The 16,630-nt window shown below is 40.8% G+C and overlaps 1 protein-coding gene across 1 annotated transcript in view; it reads left to right on the top strand.

Moving 5' to 3' along the window:
* Positions 1–16,630, top strand: part of SCN10A (sodium voltage-gated channel alpha subunit 10) — a gene marked incomplete at both ends in the record, with an annotated part of 89,219 nt that overhangs the window by 14,667 nt on the left and 57,922 nt on the right. The window contains 4 exons of the mRNA XM_081247357.1: positions 11,914–12,042; positions 12,632–12,723; positions 14,896–15,117; positions 15,519–15,582. Of these exons, the coding sequence (XP_081103483.1) occupies positions 11,914–12,042; positions 12,632–12,723; positions 14,896–15,117; positions 15,519–15,582 (507 nt within the window). The remainder of the gene's footprint in view (positions 1–11,913; positions 12,043–12,631; positions 12,724–14,895; positions 15,118–15,518; positions 15,583–16,630) is intronic.

Here is a 16,630-nt window from a genome sequence, read left to right as displayed (position 1 = left end):
TGTAATTGATATCTAGTCTCATAGCATTGTGGTCAGAAAAGACACTTGATACAATTTCAATTTTCTTAAATTTACCAAGGCTTGATTTGTGACCCAAGATATGATCTATCCTGGAGAATGTTCCATGAGCACTTGAGAAAAACGTGTATTCTGTTGTTTTTGGATGGAATGTCCTATAAATATCAATTAAGTCCATCTTGTTTAATGTATCATTTAAAGCTTGTGTTTCCTTATTTATTTTCATTTTGGAAGATCTGTCCATTGGTGAAAGTGGGGTGTTAAAGTCCCCTACTATGATTGTGTTACAGTCGATTTCTCCTTTTATGGCTGTTAGTATTTGCCTTATGTATTGAGGTGCTGCTATGTTTGGTGCATAAATATTTACAATTGTTATATCTTCTTCTTGGATTGATCCCTTGATCATTATGTAGTGTCCTTCTTTGTCTCTTCTAGTAGTCTTTATTTTAAAGTCTATTTTGTCTGATACGAGAATTGCTACTCCAGCTTTCTTTTGGTTTCCATTTGCATGGAATATCTTTTTCCATCCCCTTACTTTCAGTCTGTATGTGTCTCTAGGTCTGAAGTGGGTCTCTTGTAGACAGCATATATATGGGTCTTGTTTTTGTATCCATTCAGCCACTCTGTGTCTTTTGGTGGGAGCATTTAGTCCATTTACATTTAAGGTAATTATCGATATGTATGTTCCTATTCCCATTTTCTTAATTGTTTTGGGTTCGTTATTGTAGGTCTTTTCCTTCTGTTGTGTTTCTTGCCTAGAGAAGTTCCTTTAGCATTTGTTGTAAAGCTGGTTTGGTGGTGCTGAACTCTCTCAGCTTTTGCTTGTCTGTAAACGTTTTAATTTCTCCATCAAATCTGAATGAGATCCTTGCTGGGTAGAGTAATCTTGGTTGCAGGTTTTTCTCCTTCATCACTTTAATTATGTCCTGCCACTCCCTTCTGGCTTGTAGAGTTTCTGCTGAGAGATCAGCTGTTATCCTGATGGGGATTCCCTTGTGTGTTATTTGTTGTTTTTGCCTTGCTGCTTTTAATATGATTTCTTTGTGTTTAATTTTTGACAGTTTGATTAATATGTGTCTTGGCGTATTTCTCCTTGGATTTATTCTGTATGGGACTCTCTGTGCTTCCTGGACTTGATTAACTATTTCCTTTCCCATATTAGGGAAGTTTTCAACTATAATCTCTTCAAATATTTTCTCAGTCCCTTTCTTTTTCTCTTCTTCTTCTGGAACCCCTATAATTCGAATGTTGGTGCGTTTAATGTTGTCCCAGAGGTCTCTGAGACTGTCCTCTGTTCTTTTCATTCTTTTTTCTTTATTTTGCTCTGCAGCAGTTATTTCCACTATTTTATCTTCCACCTCACTTATCCGTTCTTCTGCCTCAGTTATTCTGCTATTGATCCCATCTAGAGTATTTTTTATTTCATGTATTGTGTTTTTAATCGATGCTTGATTCATCTTTAGTTCTTCTAGGTCCTTGTTAACTGTTTCTTGCATTTTGTCTATTCTATTTCCAAGATTTTGGATCTGGGAAATAGAATCTTGGATCATCTTTACCATCATTATTCTGAATTCTTTTTCAGGTAGACTGCCTATTACCTCTTCATTTGTTAGATCTGGTGGGTTTTTATCTTGTTCCTTCTCCTGCTGTGTGTTTTTCTGTCTTCTCATTTTGCTTATGTTACTGTGTTTGGGGTCTCCTTTTTGCAGGCTTCAGGTTCGTAGTTCCCGTTGTTTTTGGTGTCTGTCCCCAGTGGCTAAGGTTGGTTTAGTGGGTTGTGTAGGCTTCCTGGTGGAAGGTACTAGTGCCTGTGTTCTGGTGAATGAGGCTGGATCTTGTCTTTCTGGTGGGCAGGTCCACGTCTGGTGGTGTGTTTTGGGGTGTCTGCGGACTTTTTATGATTTTAGGCCACCTCTCTGCTAATGGGTGGCGTTGTGTTCCTGTCTTGCTAGTTGTTTGGCATAGGGTGTCCAGCACTGTAGCTTGCTGGTCGTTGAGTGAAGCTGGGTGCTGGTGTTGAGATGGAGATCTCTGGAAGATTTTCGCCGTTTGATATTATGTGGAGCTGGGAGGTCTCTTGTGGACCAGTGTCCTGAAGTTGGCTCTCCCACCTCAGAGGCACAGCACTGACTCCTGGCTCCTCAATTTGGGATGATTTGTTGTCTATTCATGTATTCCACAGATGCAGGGTACATCAAGTTGATTGTGGAGCTTTAATCCGCTGCTTCTGAGGCTGCTGGGAGAGGTTTTCCTTTCTCTTCTTTGTTCTCACAGCTCCTGGGTCTCAGCTTTGGATTTGGCCCCGCCTCTGCGTGTAGGTCGCCGGAGGGCGTCTGTTCTTCGCTCAGACAGGACAGGGTTAAAGGAGCAGCCTCTTCGGGGACTCTGGCTCACTCAGGCCGGGCGGGAGGGAGGGGCACGGAGTGCGGGGCGAGCCTGCAGCGGCAGAGTTCGGCGTGACGTTGCACCAGCCCGAGGCGCGCCGTGCGTTCTCCCAGGGAAGCCGCCCCTGGATCCCGGGACCCCGGCAGTGGCGGGCTGCACAGGCTCCCGGAAGGGCGGTGTGGACAGTGACCTGCGCTCGCATACAGGCTTCTTGGCGGCGGCAGCAGCAGCCCCAGCGTCCCACGCCCGTCACTGAGCTCCGCGCTTTCAGTCGTGACTCGCGCCCGTCTGTGGAGCCCCTTTAAGCAGTGCTCTTAATCCCCTCTCCTCGCGCACCAGGAAACCAAGAGGGAAGAAAAAGTCTCTTGCCTCTTCGGCAGCTCCAGAGTTTCCCCGAACTCCCTGCCGGCTAGCTGTGGCACATTAGCCCCCTTCAGGCTGAGTTCTCGCCGCCAGCCCCAGTCCTTTCCCTGCGCTCTGACCGAAGCCCGAGCCTCAGCTTCCAGCGCCGCCCGCCCTGGCGGGCGAGCAGACAAGCCTCTCGGGCGGGTGAGTGCCGCTCGGCACCGATCTTCTGTGCGGGAATCTCTCCGCTTTGCCCTACCCAGGTATGTGGGGAGTTTCTTGCCTTTTGGGAGGTCTGGGGTCTTCTGCCAGCATTCAGTAGGTGTTCTGTAGGAGTTGTTCCACGTGTAGCTGTATTTCTGGTGTATCCGTGGGGAGGAACAGTAGCAAGAAATTAAAGAGCATTCTTTAAAGTTGATACATCAAGGAATGAAAAATAATTACATTTAACAGTACAAAGGTAAGCAGGAAAAAGATATTATTAATACAATCAGGTGATGGATGAAACAGAGGGAAAAGGAAAGAGAATTAATGGAAATAAGAGATATTATTTAAAGAGATAGCATAGTAAAGGCAATGTATTACATAGTTTTGATTATAATTATAAATGTATATTTTAAGGCAACTACCAGAACTAAAATAAAAACTCTTCTAAATTCAGAATCATACAGAAAAAAATAAAGCAAATAAAAATATCAGACAATGAAATATTTTAAAAACTATTAAAAACATAACACAAGGACTTCCCTGGTGGCACAGTGGTTAAGAATCCGCCTGCCAATGCAGGAGACACAGGTTCGAACCCTCATCTGGGAAGATCCCACATGCCACGGAGCAACTATAAGCTAGTGCGCCACAGCTACTGAGCCTGCACTCTAGAACCTGCGAGCCGCAACTACTGAAGCCTGCTTGCCTAGAGCCTGTGCTCCGCAACAAGAGAAGCCACCGCAATGAGAAGCCCTCGCACCACAACGAAGAGTAGCTCCCGCTCGCCACAGCTAGAGAAAGCCTGCGCACTGCAATGAAGACCCAATGCAGCCAAAAATAAATAAATTAAAAAAAACATAACACAAAGTAATATAAACAAAGATCAAATAGATCTATCATGTCAATAAATATAAATGGATTTGACTCATCTGTTTAAAAAAAAGTCATGTTATATAACAAAGCAGTATTGAACTCTACGTTGACTAAAAAATATACCACTCAAAGTGATACAGAAAGGTCAAAATTAAAGAATGGGCAAAGATATAGGCAAAGACAAACAGAGCAGGAGGCATGATCTTAACATCAGAGAAGGTAAAATTTAGGCCAAAAATTATTAAACAGGACAAAAATGACACTTTGTAATGCTAAATAATCCATAAACGGTAATGTATATTTTTGCAACAAATAATGTGGCAACCATGTTTATAAACCAAAACTTATATACAGGACAAGAATAAAATAGACAAAAATAGACAAGAATATTGTAAGGATAGGGAAATGTAATTAATTTCTTTCAGCCCTATGACAGATCAAATGTATAAAAAAGTATGTAAAGATACAGATAACTGGAGTAACATAGTAAGATAGATCTGATTAATATCTTTCAAACTATATTCCCTGAAAAGTAACTGTACAAATTGACCAATATTAAACAACAAAACCTTAACAAGATCCAAAAAGTAAAATAATAAAGAAAATATTCTCTGATCACACTACAATAAAATGAGAAAATAATAACAAAATTAGAAAAAAAAAAGAGACCTTTCCACTTGATAATTTTTAAAACCTCTTTTAGAGAACTCTTAGATGGGAAAAAAAAACAAACAAAAATTATAGAATTTCTAGGGAAGATAAAAATTTTAAAAACACTATGTATGTATGTATCCATTTCATATATATTTTACTGCTATCTAATATTCCATAATATATTCTTCTGTATTTCCTTCTAAAAGTCATATTTCTTTCTACATTTAGATAATTCATCCTCCCAGACTTTTGTGTGTATGTGTATGATATGTGATAGGCTTTTCATATTTTTCCATAAAGATTATTCCAACACCAATTTTAATAGATTATCATTTCTCTAGTGATTCCTTCTACTACCTCTGTCATGCACCAGATTCCCATGCATACTCAAGTCTGTTTTCCTAGTAAGCTATTTGTCACTCCTTGAGTCAACACCATACAATCTAAAAGCTTTATAATAAGATTTGACCTGGTTGATCATAGCACCCCTCCTTATTTGTCTTCTTTAAAAGTATCTTGGTTCTTCCATATCAATTTAAGGGTCAGATTTTCAAGTTCTTGTCTTACAACTCTGTTGAAACTTTGATTGTAAATGCATTGAATTTATCTATTACCACAGGAAGAACTGCCACATTGACATATATAATTGTATCTCCCAATATATGTATGCCTTCTTTTATATTCCTCCATAACATTTGACATCTTCTATAAAGTTCTTACATATCCTATCTGTAGGTACATTATCATTTTGCTTGCCCTTTTGAATATTTATTTTTATTGCTAAAATAAATTAATGTTATTAAATTTCTGTACATTGGTTTTGCATTCAGCAACCTTGCAGAACTCTTTAACAATTCCTATTTAAACAAGTATATCATCTGCAAATAATGATGAACTTGTTTCTTCCTTTATGATTCTTATACCACTTGTTTATTTTTCCTGTCTTATTGAACTGGCCAGGACTTTCATCACAATGCTGAATTGAAGCTATAATAGTGAGCATATTTCTTTTGTTCTTGATTCTAAATAATATGCATCTAATATTTCACTATTATCATGATAACTATGGGATTCTCATAATTACTCCTTATCAAGTTATGGGAATTTCTTTTCACTTCTGGTTTAAGAGTTTCATTTTGAATGAGTGTTGGTTTCTATCAATATTTCTATATTTATTATCAAATAGTCTTTTATCTGTTAATATAGTAGGTTATATTAATAAATTTGCTAATCTCTTTTAATGGTTCTAGCTTAATCAATGCTAGATTCAGTTTGCCAGCACTTCATTTGACCTGTCTTGGTGAATGAGGCTGACTTATAATCTTCTCTCATAAGCTGTCCCTTTGGGTTGCTTTTCCATCTCTCTGACTCACTGTCTCTTTTCTCTCTTGTCCCTGAGAACTCCAAATTCTCACTCTGTTCTGCAGAGCAATTCAGCTCTCTATCCCCTGCAGTGTTTCTCAATAAGTAATAGAAGGATCTCTACTGGTCACTAGAAGTCTCTCAGTAGCCTCCAAAACATTTGACAGATTCAGAAGAAAAAGGAACGCAATCATTTTATGCACAGATAATTTAAAAATCTGAAATGTAAGATTATTTGTAATTTACATAGAATTTCTGACTTTTCGTGTCCTTTAGAGTAGTGTATGAATTTCAAGGACTGACAGTTCATACTGGTTAACGTGGAATTAATCATGGGTACTTTATCTTAACTAATGTATTTTATTGTCCTATGACATTACATTTACATTTGTTAAAATTGCATTTCTCATCTTTACCACTACATAATATTACAATTCAGAAAATGAACCATCATTTCAAAGTGGTTTGCAGAAATATAACAATAGTGATGAAAATAGAAAAATAAATCCTAAAAGTAATGAATGGACTCTGTCACAGACATAAAGCTTGAATCTGTATGTCATGAGACAAGTGGACAATGGATGTGGATAATATCACAAAAGCAGATAAAAATAAAAAAACAGGGAGCATGACAATCAATAATCATAATTAAATTTTATTGGATCAATGAGCCTTTTGTTCTAGTACCTAAGTTATTATCTCAACATTTTATCAAGTAATAATAGAAAGCTACCAAAACTTCCATATTATTTTCTAATAAAGTTTATCAACCTCACTTTTAAACCAACTGACTGTCTCTAGTACAAATAAAATAGGATTTCCAGTACAAAATTGTCAAAATTTGATGTTAAAAGTTGAAAGACATGAAAACTACAGAGTCATCATTTGCCCTCATAGCAAAAACAAGCACAATTATACCCTTGCCAGTAAGATATGAAACCAGCTTCAAAATCAATGACAAATATTGTAGTTGGAAAAAAAGCGAAAAATAGTCGATAGAATTCCTTCATCAGAAATATTGGATTTCTTATAATGTGACTGGCATTTAAAAATCAATGACTGTTATGTAGGTAAACAAGCAGACATTGTACTTTATAGTTGAATAAAATGGTGAATAAATCAGTTGTCAGTATAGTTTCACCATATATGTGAGAGAGAAGTGGTCAATGACTTTTTGTCCTATTTATCATGAAGCTGATTTTAAAAGATGAGATTTCTGGCTTAATTAAAGATTAGTTTGTAAACTATGAAACACAGTTAAAAAGGGATGTTAGCTTCTACACCAATGTTCATAGCAGTATTATTCACTGTCGTCAAAAGGTTGTTTCCAAATGTCCCATCAACAGATAAATGGATAAATGTCCATCAACAGATAAATGGATAAACAAAATGTGGTATGTGCATACAACAGAATATTCAGCTTCAAAAATGAATGAGATTCTGATATATGCCACAACATGGATGAACCTTTAAAATATTATGCTAAGTAAAATTAGTCAGACACAAAAAGGATTAATATTGTATGATTCCACTTATGTGAGGTACCTAGAATAGGCAAATTTATGGAGACAGAAAGTAGAACAGAGGTTGCCAGGGAGCAGGGGAGGGAGGAATGGGGAGTAGTTGTTTAATGAGTACAGAGTTTCTGTTTGGGATGATGAAAAAGTTCTGGAGATGGATAGTGGTTATGGTTGCACAATTTTGTGAATGCACTTATTGCCACTGAATTGTATACTTAAAAGTGGGTAAATTTTATATGTATTTTACCACAATTAAAAAGAAAAGGTAGTTGAATTGATATTGAAGAAGCTCCAGCTAGATGGTCAGCAAGGAAGGGCATCCCTATACCAATGGAAGATGTTGCTTCCAATGTGGTATGTACATTATTTGTGAAAATAGCAAGCGTCCATAGCATACTTCCAGACCCTGATTCGCTGTTGAGGGACATCATGGAAGTTGTGATTACAAACTGATTGTGGCCACTTAGTATATGTTTCTTCAGCCTACACGGCTGAAACAAGTGAGTACAGGATGTTTTTCTACACTGAATTGCTCTAGCTGGCAAGCAAGAAAAGGTTTGCAGTGTTTTCCAGCAAGATATTAAATCTTTTAAAATGACTATTTCTGTGAATACACATGGCATGTCTCAGGAATACATTTAGGATTTTGAATAGTCTGGATCTTTGACTTCAGGGTCTAAATATCAGAGTTTTTAAATGATTAGACATCATGCCTTCTTAAAACTGAACAGTGGTGCAAATGGCTCAGTGGCTGAGAGTTTGACTTTTCCCCAGTACCAATGATTTTCTTCATTCATCAGGAAAAACACTTAAGGTATGTCTTTGCATAATAAAGATCACATCCAAATGCTACAACTGAACATGCAGAAATACCTTGTGAGCCAAATGTCACCAGAGAGAGGATGTGACTCCATCAGCTGCTGTCTCCCAAGCCGAGACCTTTAACCTTCTAGCTTTCAGTGGCACTAAGCTGGGACACTTGTCCTCTGGTGAAACACTGAAAATAGTCTTTGGAGAGAACTCTCTCCATAATTTCTGGATCTGCATTTGACCTGAAAGGCCAAAATATCTGTCAAAGCTTCCCAACAACCTATAATTCTGAGTTAAGATTTTCTAATTTAGAAAACATAAAGAGTGGGGGGAAGCCCGACAAGCTATGGCAGCTGACAGCTCAAACAGCTACCCAGGCAGATATAGATTACTTTGTGAATGATTTCAAACACTATTTCTCCTCTCACAGATAGGAAAGAAACATTACTGCTATGCACTTTTAAATTTGATTTTTACTTTTATTTAAGATATACAGATCCATGGTTTAAAAGGTCACATAGCTCCATAAAGATTATAACAAAAACAGCAATTTCATGTTTCTCATCTCCTCACCCCTAATCCCATATTTCCAGAGGCAACCACTCTCACCATTTGTTTACTGCTTTCTTCTGATACCTCTCTAGCTCTAAAAATATACTCAGACTACTATTTAAAAATTTTTTTCCACATTAGATATTATCTATTAGCTTTCTGTTATGGAAAAAAAAAGGGATTAGGTCCACATACAAACACTCATTTTCTCTCACACTCCTCTTCCCATTATAGTTATATCATAATTTTTGGTTAGATAATCAGACAATATGTACATTGTCTGACTACATATATGATTATATAATAGTATTGCTAAGCAAATACTATTCACAGCTGTATCATGCAGTATACTTTGGTTACATTTCCTTTTTGCACAATGTTTTTGCTTTCTCTGAAGTTAATAAGGATTTCATTTCTTCATTTGCTCAGTTTTCTGTATATTCATCACTAATTTCTGTATTTTTATCACTAAACTCTTCTCCAGATATTTAATTATTGCTTAAATTTACTTGAACGTATCAGATTATCCATCAGTTTCCATTTTTCTTGGGAATATCCTTGGAGTCCCTCAACTCCTGCCTCAATCTGGTCTAGATGTTCCCTAGGCCTGATGTACAGCTCTTTTCCAGAGATTTTTCCTTCTCCGTCCTCTTTTGGATTCCATTTGTCACTCCCCTGCATCCCATATATTCCTCGTTATTTGTTTACTTCCTTGTTTTGGTGGAGCATATCCTCTGGTAACTTTCTTAGATGGGTAGGTGGGAAATAAATTTTCTGAGACTTGGCATATCTTATACTAGCCTCATCTAAACAGTTTAGCTGGGGAAGCAGCTATAAATTAGAAATTATTTTCCTCAAAATTTTGAAGACATTGTTCCACTGTCTTATAACCTCCAATTTTGCTATTAAGAAATCTGATGGTATTTTGATTCTCAATCTTTTGTATGTGACCTGTGATTTTCACTCCTTCAGAAAAAGTTAGGCTCTTCTCTTTGTGTACAGTATTCTCAAATTTTGTGATGTTGTGCCTTGATATGAACCTTTTTCATTCATTTTCCTGCACACTCGTGGGTATTTTAGCTGAATATTTAGAGCCTTCAGTTTAGGGAAATTTTCTTATATTATTTTTTTGGTACCCATGCCCCCTGCATTGAGAGAGTAGAGTCTTAACCACTGGACTGCCAGGGAAATCCCTAGATCACCTATTAATCAGACATTGTACCTATTAGTCTAATTCTCTAATTTTCATATTTTTAATCACCTCTTATTTATTTCTTTTTGTTCCACTTTCTGTGAGATTTCCTCAACTTTATTTCTAGCCCTTCTATTAATGTTTTACTTTTGCTATCATATTTTTGTTTTCAAAAGTTCTCTTTTGTTCTTTGAATATTCTTGTTATAGCCTTCTATATGTATCCAGTATCTTCTCATCTCTTAACTCTCTAAAAATATTAATGATAAGGGTTTTTTCCTGACTCTTCTTCTATCTGCATTGTCCTTTTCTCTTTTTCTTTCTTTCCTGTTTAGTTCTTTTAGTCTTTGGTGTTAGAAGTAGCCTTCAGATTCCTGATGCTCATTGGCTGGCTGTCCATATTAAAAGTGCAGCAACTTCTTGAGCTGTTAACCTGACTGACAGGCTTCTAGGAACTTACTGAGGGGAAGAAGTGGGTGGGTGGGAAGGTTGTCTGCCTTTTAGTACATATGTAAATTTTTCCTTTATACCCCTGTTTCAGGATGCAACTCTCTCCCTCTTGTTCAATCCAGTCTATTTCCAGATCAGAGGAGGCAGTTCCTCCCGGAATGGTTGGTGTGGAGGGGGATTTAGAAAGCCCAACTGCTTCTTGTAAAGATTTTCAAACTGCCCTTTCAGCCCCTCTTGCCACTGTCTCCCCAGGCCCCACTTTCAGAGGTATTTAGCATCCCTAAGTCCTAAGGAGCTCTGCCATGTGGGTTGGCTTGCTTCTGGGAACTCCCTACTTCCAGCTAAGATTTCAGCTTTCTAGGGTCTTCTCTGTCAGTTACCACTCATCCGTCTTCACTCTAATTTCCAGAGTGCTGTTATGTTCTCCATTATCATTGCCCTAGTGAATTTATGCTTTTAAAAAAATTCTTTTTACTATCATTTAAGAAGGATTTCCAAAAGGTTAGAGGTAAATACATGTCTTCAATCTGCCATATTTAATCAAAAGTCTTTTCATTTTTCATACCAGGGTTTACATTTAGAATTTTATAAGTTTTTAAAATGTAATGTATCCAAAATTAGGTGTGATTTATGCATGCATCTGAATCCCTTTGGTCAGTGGTTCTAAAAGGGTAGTTCCTCAGGCCATCAACATTAGGCTCTGCTGGGAACTTGTGAGAAATGCAAATTCTTGGGCCCTACCCCAGACTTAATGAGTCAGAAACTCTGGACTTGCAGCCCAGAAATCAGATGCTTGAACAGCTCTCCAGGGGGTCAGATGCGTGCTAGAGTCTGAGAGCCACTGCTGTTGGTGATGGAGGGATTCTGAACACTTGAGAAACACTACCCTACTCTCAACCTAAGCTTCAGATCCATCTCTTCAAATCCAAACCCACAGAGTGCCCAGCAGAGTGGCTGTTTTGAGATGACTTCCTCTAATAGGATCCATCCTCCTGAGAAAATGTGTGTGAGCTCAGATGCTTTTTTCTTCCATGACACCTAGTTGTTTACTGCCTTAGACAGTAAACAGACCAGGATCCCTGAGGCCAGAAATGCTGGCAGACCAGGCACGGTATGAGAAGAAAAGAGTCAGAAGTAGAGAAGTTTGGAGAGGAGGGATGTAGTTGGGCCTCCTCCCTCTTCCATATTTTCAGCCATCAACAAGTTGAGAGAGGAGTTGCCAGCTTCCCTCAGGGCAGAAATCCTCAGGGAGCCTCATGGAACAGTAGGAACTTTGTTCTGAACCTCATGGTGCCAGAGGTTCTCACCTGCCATCGCCCTCTGCCTACCTTCAGAGCAGCAGAGGCTGCCGATCATCCCACCCCACCCCGTACGTGTGACTCCTCTGAGTTCCTCCGTCTGCGTCTCATCTCCCTACCTTCCCTTCTTCCCCTTCCCCACCTTGGCGATGATCTTTGCACGTTCTCCTTTGGAACAATCACAGCCGCTGTCCCTCTGAGCTCTCTCCAAGGCACAGTTAATACTCCCTTTCCACCTTCCCTCCCAGGTATGTCTTCACTGTCATTTATACCTTTGAAGCCTTGATAAAGATACTGGCAAGAGGATTTTGTCTAAATGAGTTCACTTACCTGCGAGATCCTTGGAACTGGCTGGATTTTAGTGTCATCACCCTGGCGTGAGTATTTCTCCACACTGACTGGTATGTGCATCTGTGTAGGGCTTGTAGGTGTATCCAGGCTGCCACTCTGGGGATGTTTCCTTATCTCTGTCCAGCTTCCTCATTAGGGACTGTGTGGCCTAGGGTTTCTTTGCCAATGACTGTTGCTTTGGGAGTCATTTTCTAGGGTTAGTCCCATACACTCAGGGAGAAGTTGGAGACCTCAGATCTGAGCTGATAACTGGCCTGTCAAAGTGGATCAGACAAGGCTCAGCCTTGTACCTACCAGATATGAAGGTCTTTACCTGAGAACCAGTGCCTGAGAAGACAGGTTGGCCACACCCACATGCTTCAATATCCATCCACACATGTAGCACACGGAGCCTTCTAGATCACAATGCATCTTCTCAAAGGGGCCATTCTGGAAAATACTGCTTTAATTAAATCAGTGTTCGTGTCAGTCTATAAGTGGAAGTGCTAGTAGATTCTCAGTGTCTGTTCTGGGTCCTTCCTAGGCTGGTGTTACCCAAAATTGTCCTTATTTATGCTGCATGAATTCCCAAGTACCTATTCTTGCAGAGATGCTGACTGACTTCTGGTCCTACAGGTATGTTGGTGAAGCCATAGATCTCCGAGGGATCTCAGGCCTGCGGACGTTCAGAGTCCTTAGAGCTTTAAAAACAGTGTCTGTGATCCCAGGTGAGCCGCTTTAACCAGCACATTTACTCATAGAGCTTATGTTGGTTTCCACAGCCTAATGTCCCACTTTGATTTTCACAAGAGCCCTATAAATTTCTGGGACACGGACTACTGTCCCCATTTAAGAGGCAAAGAGACTGAGGCCCAGAGAGTAGAAAACACAATCCCAAATCCTCATCACTAGAGGCATTTGTGACCTGGAAACCTCACGTCCTGATTCTCAGCCAACACTCTGTCCACAGTACCCCATGGTGTCTGTAAAGGACAAGAAGGTCAAGTCTTCATTTTATGTTCTCATTGTGGGGTTCAGGCAAGCCTCCAGTCATATTCTCATTTATACTTTAAACCAAAATGTAAACTTGGAAACAGTGAAGAAGGAAAAAGGCAGTCCTAGGCTCTGGTGAGTATCTTCCCCATTTCCATGGATCTGAAAATTTGGGCCTCAGCCCTGTCTTTGGACCCACAGAAGAGAAAATAATTAGACAATTCTTGATTACAGGCAATTCAGAAACAAAAATAATGTACCAGGGCTCATCTTACCAGGCCTCCAATAAGTAGCCCAGTGATACTCATCATCTCCCACTGGGTTGATGGAGGGGATAGTGAGGCCAGAGACCAGGTAACAGCCCTGAGATGGGACTCAATGCTTCTGCCTTGTGGCCTGATGGGTTATCTCCCCTCCCTCACCCCTGAGAACCCATGCTGTCATCTGGGAAATAGAAATACGCTAGAGTGGAAGTCCCTTTCCACGGTTCTGTGACTGGTTCTGCAGGGAACAACTGAAAAGTCTTTGCCAACTTCCACTGGACAAGCTTCTTCATGAAGAAAATCACTGCAATAAGTAGTCAGTTCTGCTGCTTGGTACCTCTCTCACCTACTCCCAGCCAGGAAGACCCTGAGTCTTGTCTACAAGACCTGGCCTGTCCTGACCCTCCTCTCCCTGCCTCATCTCTCTCCTGTACCCACCTCACACCACATTCCAGAATCTGCCTGTGGTTCCACAGATACTCAAAGCTTTTGCTCATTGCCCAGCCCTGGGCCATGCTGCTCCTCTGTCAGGAAATCCCTCCTCCTTTCTTCACTCAACTCATATGCATCCTCAGGGCTCTGCCACGCTCTGACCTCCTCAAGGAGACTCCCTGGTCCTTCCCATCTTCCCCAGCCTCCACCTCATCTTACCCCGACTCCCAGGCTTCTGTGAGGGGCTGTTCCTCTGTGTGTCCACCTGCTCAATAATGCTATGGAGTTTCCCCTCACTCACCAGACAGCCCCACCACAGGCCAGTGCCTTAACCATTGCTCGGCTCCCAGAGGGGACCACATGGGGCAGGGTGTGCTCAATGGGTTATTTGTTGACCAAAATGACAACGCAAAGCTAGATCGCAGTCTGCTTCCCTGGTTAGAACTCTTTCTGCTACTTGGGAAGCTGCTTTCCCGAAGAAGGTGTTTTCCTTTGCCAGAGCAACAAATTATCTTTCCTTAAACAAGCAGGGGCCCCATCTTTGCTGCCAGCTGTGCTCCTTCTCAGATTCTCTGTTTCTTCCTCAGTGACTCTCAGTGTCTCTCATGGCTTCACACTGTTATGTTCATCTCTGTGTCTTTGCATCTCTGTCTCATTCTATCTCCCTTACATGTCTCTCTCTCCCCCTCCCTCCCTCCTTTCTTCCTCCTCCTCCTCCTCCTTTTCTCTTTCTCTTTCACTCACTCACACACACACACTCACACACTCACACACACTGAGGTACGTGTGTCCCCAGCCTCGAGCTGCCTCCCAGGACTGAGATAAGGACAGAAAAACAGATACCAAATGACTGGAATGAAGTTAGTAACCTCACGCCTAGTGTAGTGCCTGGAACATAGCAGGTACTCATCAATTATTTTTTAAATTGAATTGCTACTCTCCAGAATTTATTAGCTTTAAAATGAAATGCATTGCCTGGATCTCAGTTGCTTCATCTTTACAATGGGACAATAATCTCTGCCTGCCTCTCAGGCTTATTGCAAGGTTCAGATGAGAAACTGGGCTTGGAACTGCCCTAGAGTTTGTAAAATACCTCACACCTGTGTGTAGTGAGACAGTAGGATGGCTAAGATGCAAGCGTTTCAGGCACACGTGTGTGTCCTGCGTGTGGCACCTCATCCACGTGAGAGTATCAGTGTCATCTTCCCACAGGGCTGAAGGTCATCGTGGGAGCCCTGATCCACTCGGTGAGGAAGCTGGCTGACGTGACCATCCTCACCATCTTCTGCCTGAGTGTCTTTGCCCTGGTGGGCCTGCAGCTCTTCAAGGGCAACCTCAAGAACAAATGTGTCAAGAATTGCACAGTTGTCAACGAGACGGCCAATTACTCTTCTCATGAAAAACGGGAGTGGAATTTCTGTCATAGGGACCCAGGTCTGGTTGGCAGGGGGTGTGAAGCCCCTGCATACCTGTATAGACATATATTTTGATTCCTCTTTTCTGCTGAAATGCTTCTCATGAGTTCTGTTTTACTTTTGGGCCCCCCATTCTCTGTTGCCAAATTTCCTTTTACAAGGAAATGAGCTATAAATCCAGAGGCAGGTCATTCTGCCTCTGCTGAAGGAAGCTCAAAGCTGAAGCCACTGCTCAGCTTTTCTCTTCCCAGATGAGACATTTCCCCTTCCAGGCGTCCCAGCATATCCAGTGAGGGCACATGGCCAAGGGCTCTCTCCTCACTCTGGCAGAAGGCTCAGCAGGTGTTGATTTCACCACTCAAGGCTTGAGTTGAGGGTTGAGAACCATGTGAGGCTTTCAATTCTTCCTTTATTTTGCAGATTTCTACACCAACAAACCAGGCACTTCTGATCCCTTACTGTGTGGCAATGGATCTGATTCAGGGTGAGTGCCCAAGCCATGACATAGCACCAATGCCCAGCAGCCCTTTCTCCTTCTTGTCATCAACTTTTTCTGAGTGAAGCCTGGGTTGCAAGTCCTGAGGAAGATGTAGAAATTAATAAGTCTTGGCCTCTGCCATCCCAGGCTCATGAGGAGGGAGTGTATGAATTAGCTCTTGCTGTGTAACAAACAACCCCAAGATTTTGTGGCCTAAAACACCAGCCATTTACTTAGCTCAGGATTCTGCAGATCTGCACATTGAGCTGAGATCAGTCTACTGTTCTTCTGATATTGACTGGGCTCATTCATGCATCTGCAGACAGTGGATGGATTAGCAGGGGTCTGGCTGATCTAGGATGGCCTCAGCTGGGGTGTTTTGTCTCTGCTCCGTGTGGTCTCTCACCCCCGCATCAGACTAGTCCAGACTCATTCTTCTGGTGGAGGCAGGATTCCAAGAGAAAGAGTGGAAGTGTTCCAGGTCTCTTGAGGCCTAGGCTTAGAACTGGCATAATATCACTTCTGTTGCATCCTATTGACTAAAGCAAGGCACAGGCCAGTCCAAATCCAAGGAATGGGGGGATAGACTCCACCTGTTGCTGGGAGAACCTGCGACATCATATTAAAAGGGGTGTGGAGACAGAGATGGGAATAATTGTCATTTTTGCAAACAATCTGCCCCAGGAAGGAACAAATATTTATTAAATATGTTTTATGTCAAATGCTCTACATTTAATTACAACTCTATCACATGGGTTTCATTATCCTCACATAGCAGAGGAAGAAACACATGCATCAGACTTTGCAGTTTCAATTCTTACAGAGGCCAGACACATAACAACAAATGTGAGGAGTAGGCTGGGTGGGAACCATGATCATGAGAGTTCATGCTCCATCTAAAGGGGTAGCCACTTCTCAGTTCAGCTTTTCGTTGTTATGTGGAAATGTAGGTCCACTGTTTCCAGAACATCCAAGTTTTTAAGAGAGACAGGAAATTGAAATTTTTATGTAAACTCCCTTAACTATAAACATTGGCTACCAATTTCAGAAAATA

Source organism: Mesoplodon bidens, assembly GCF_964165515.1.
Source record: "Mesoplodon bidens genome assembly, chromosome: 10".
NCBI lineage: Eukaryota > Metazoa > Chordata > Mammalia > Artiodactyla > Ziphiidae > Mesoplodon > Mesoplodon bidens.
The sequence above is the reverse complement of the archived record's forward strand: the minus strand, read 5'-3'. Positions and strand labels throughout refer to the sequence as shown.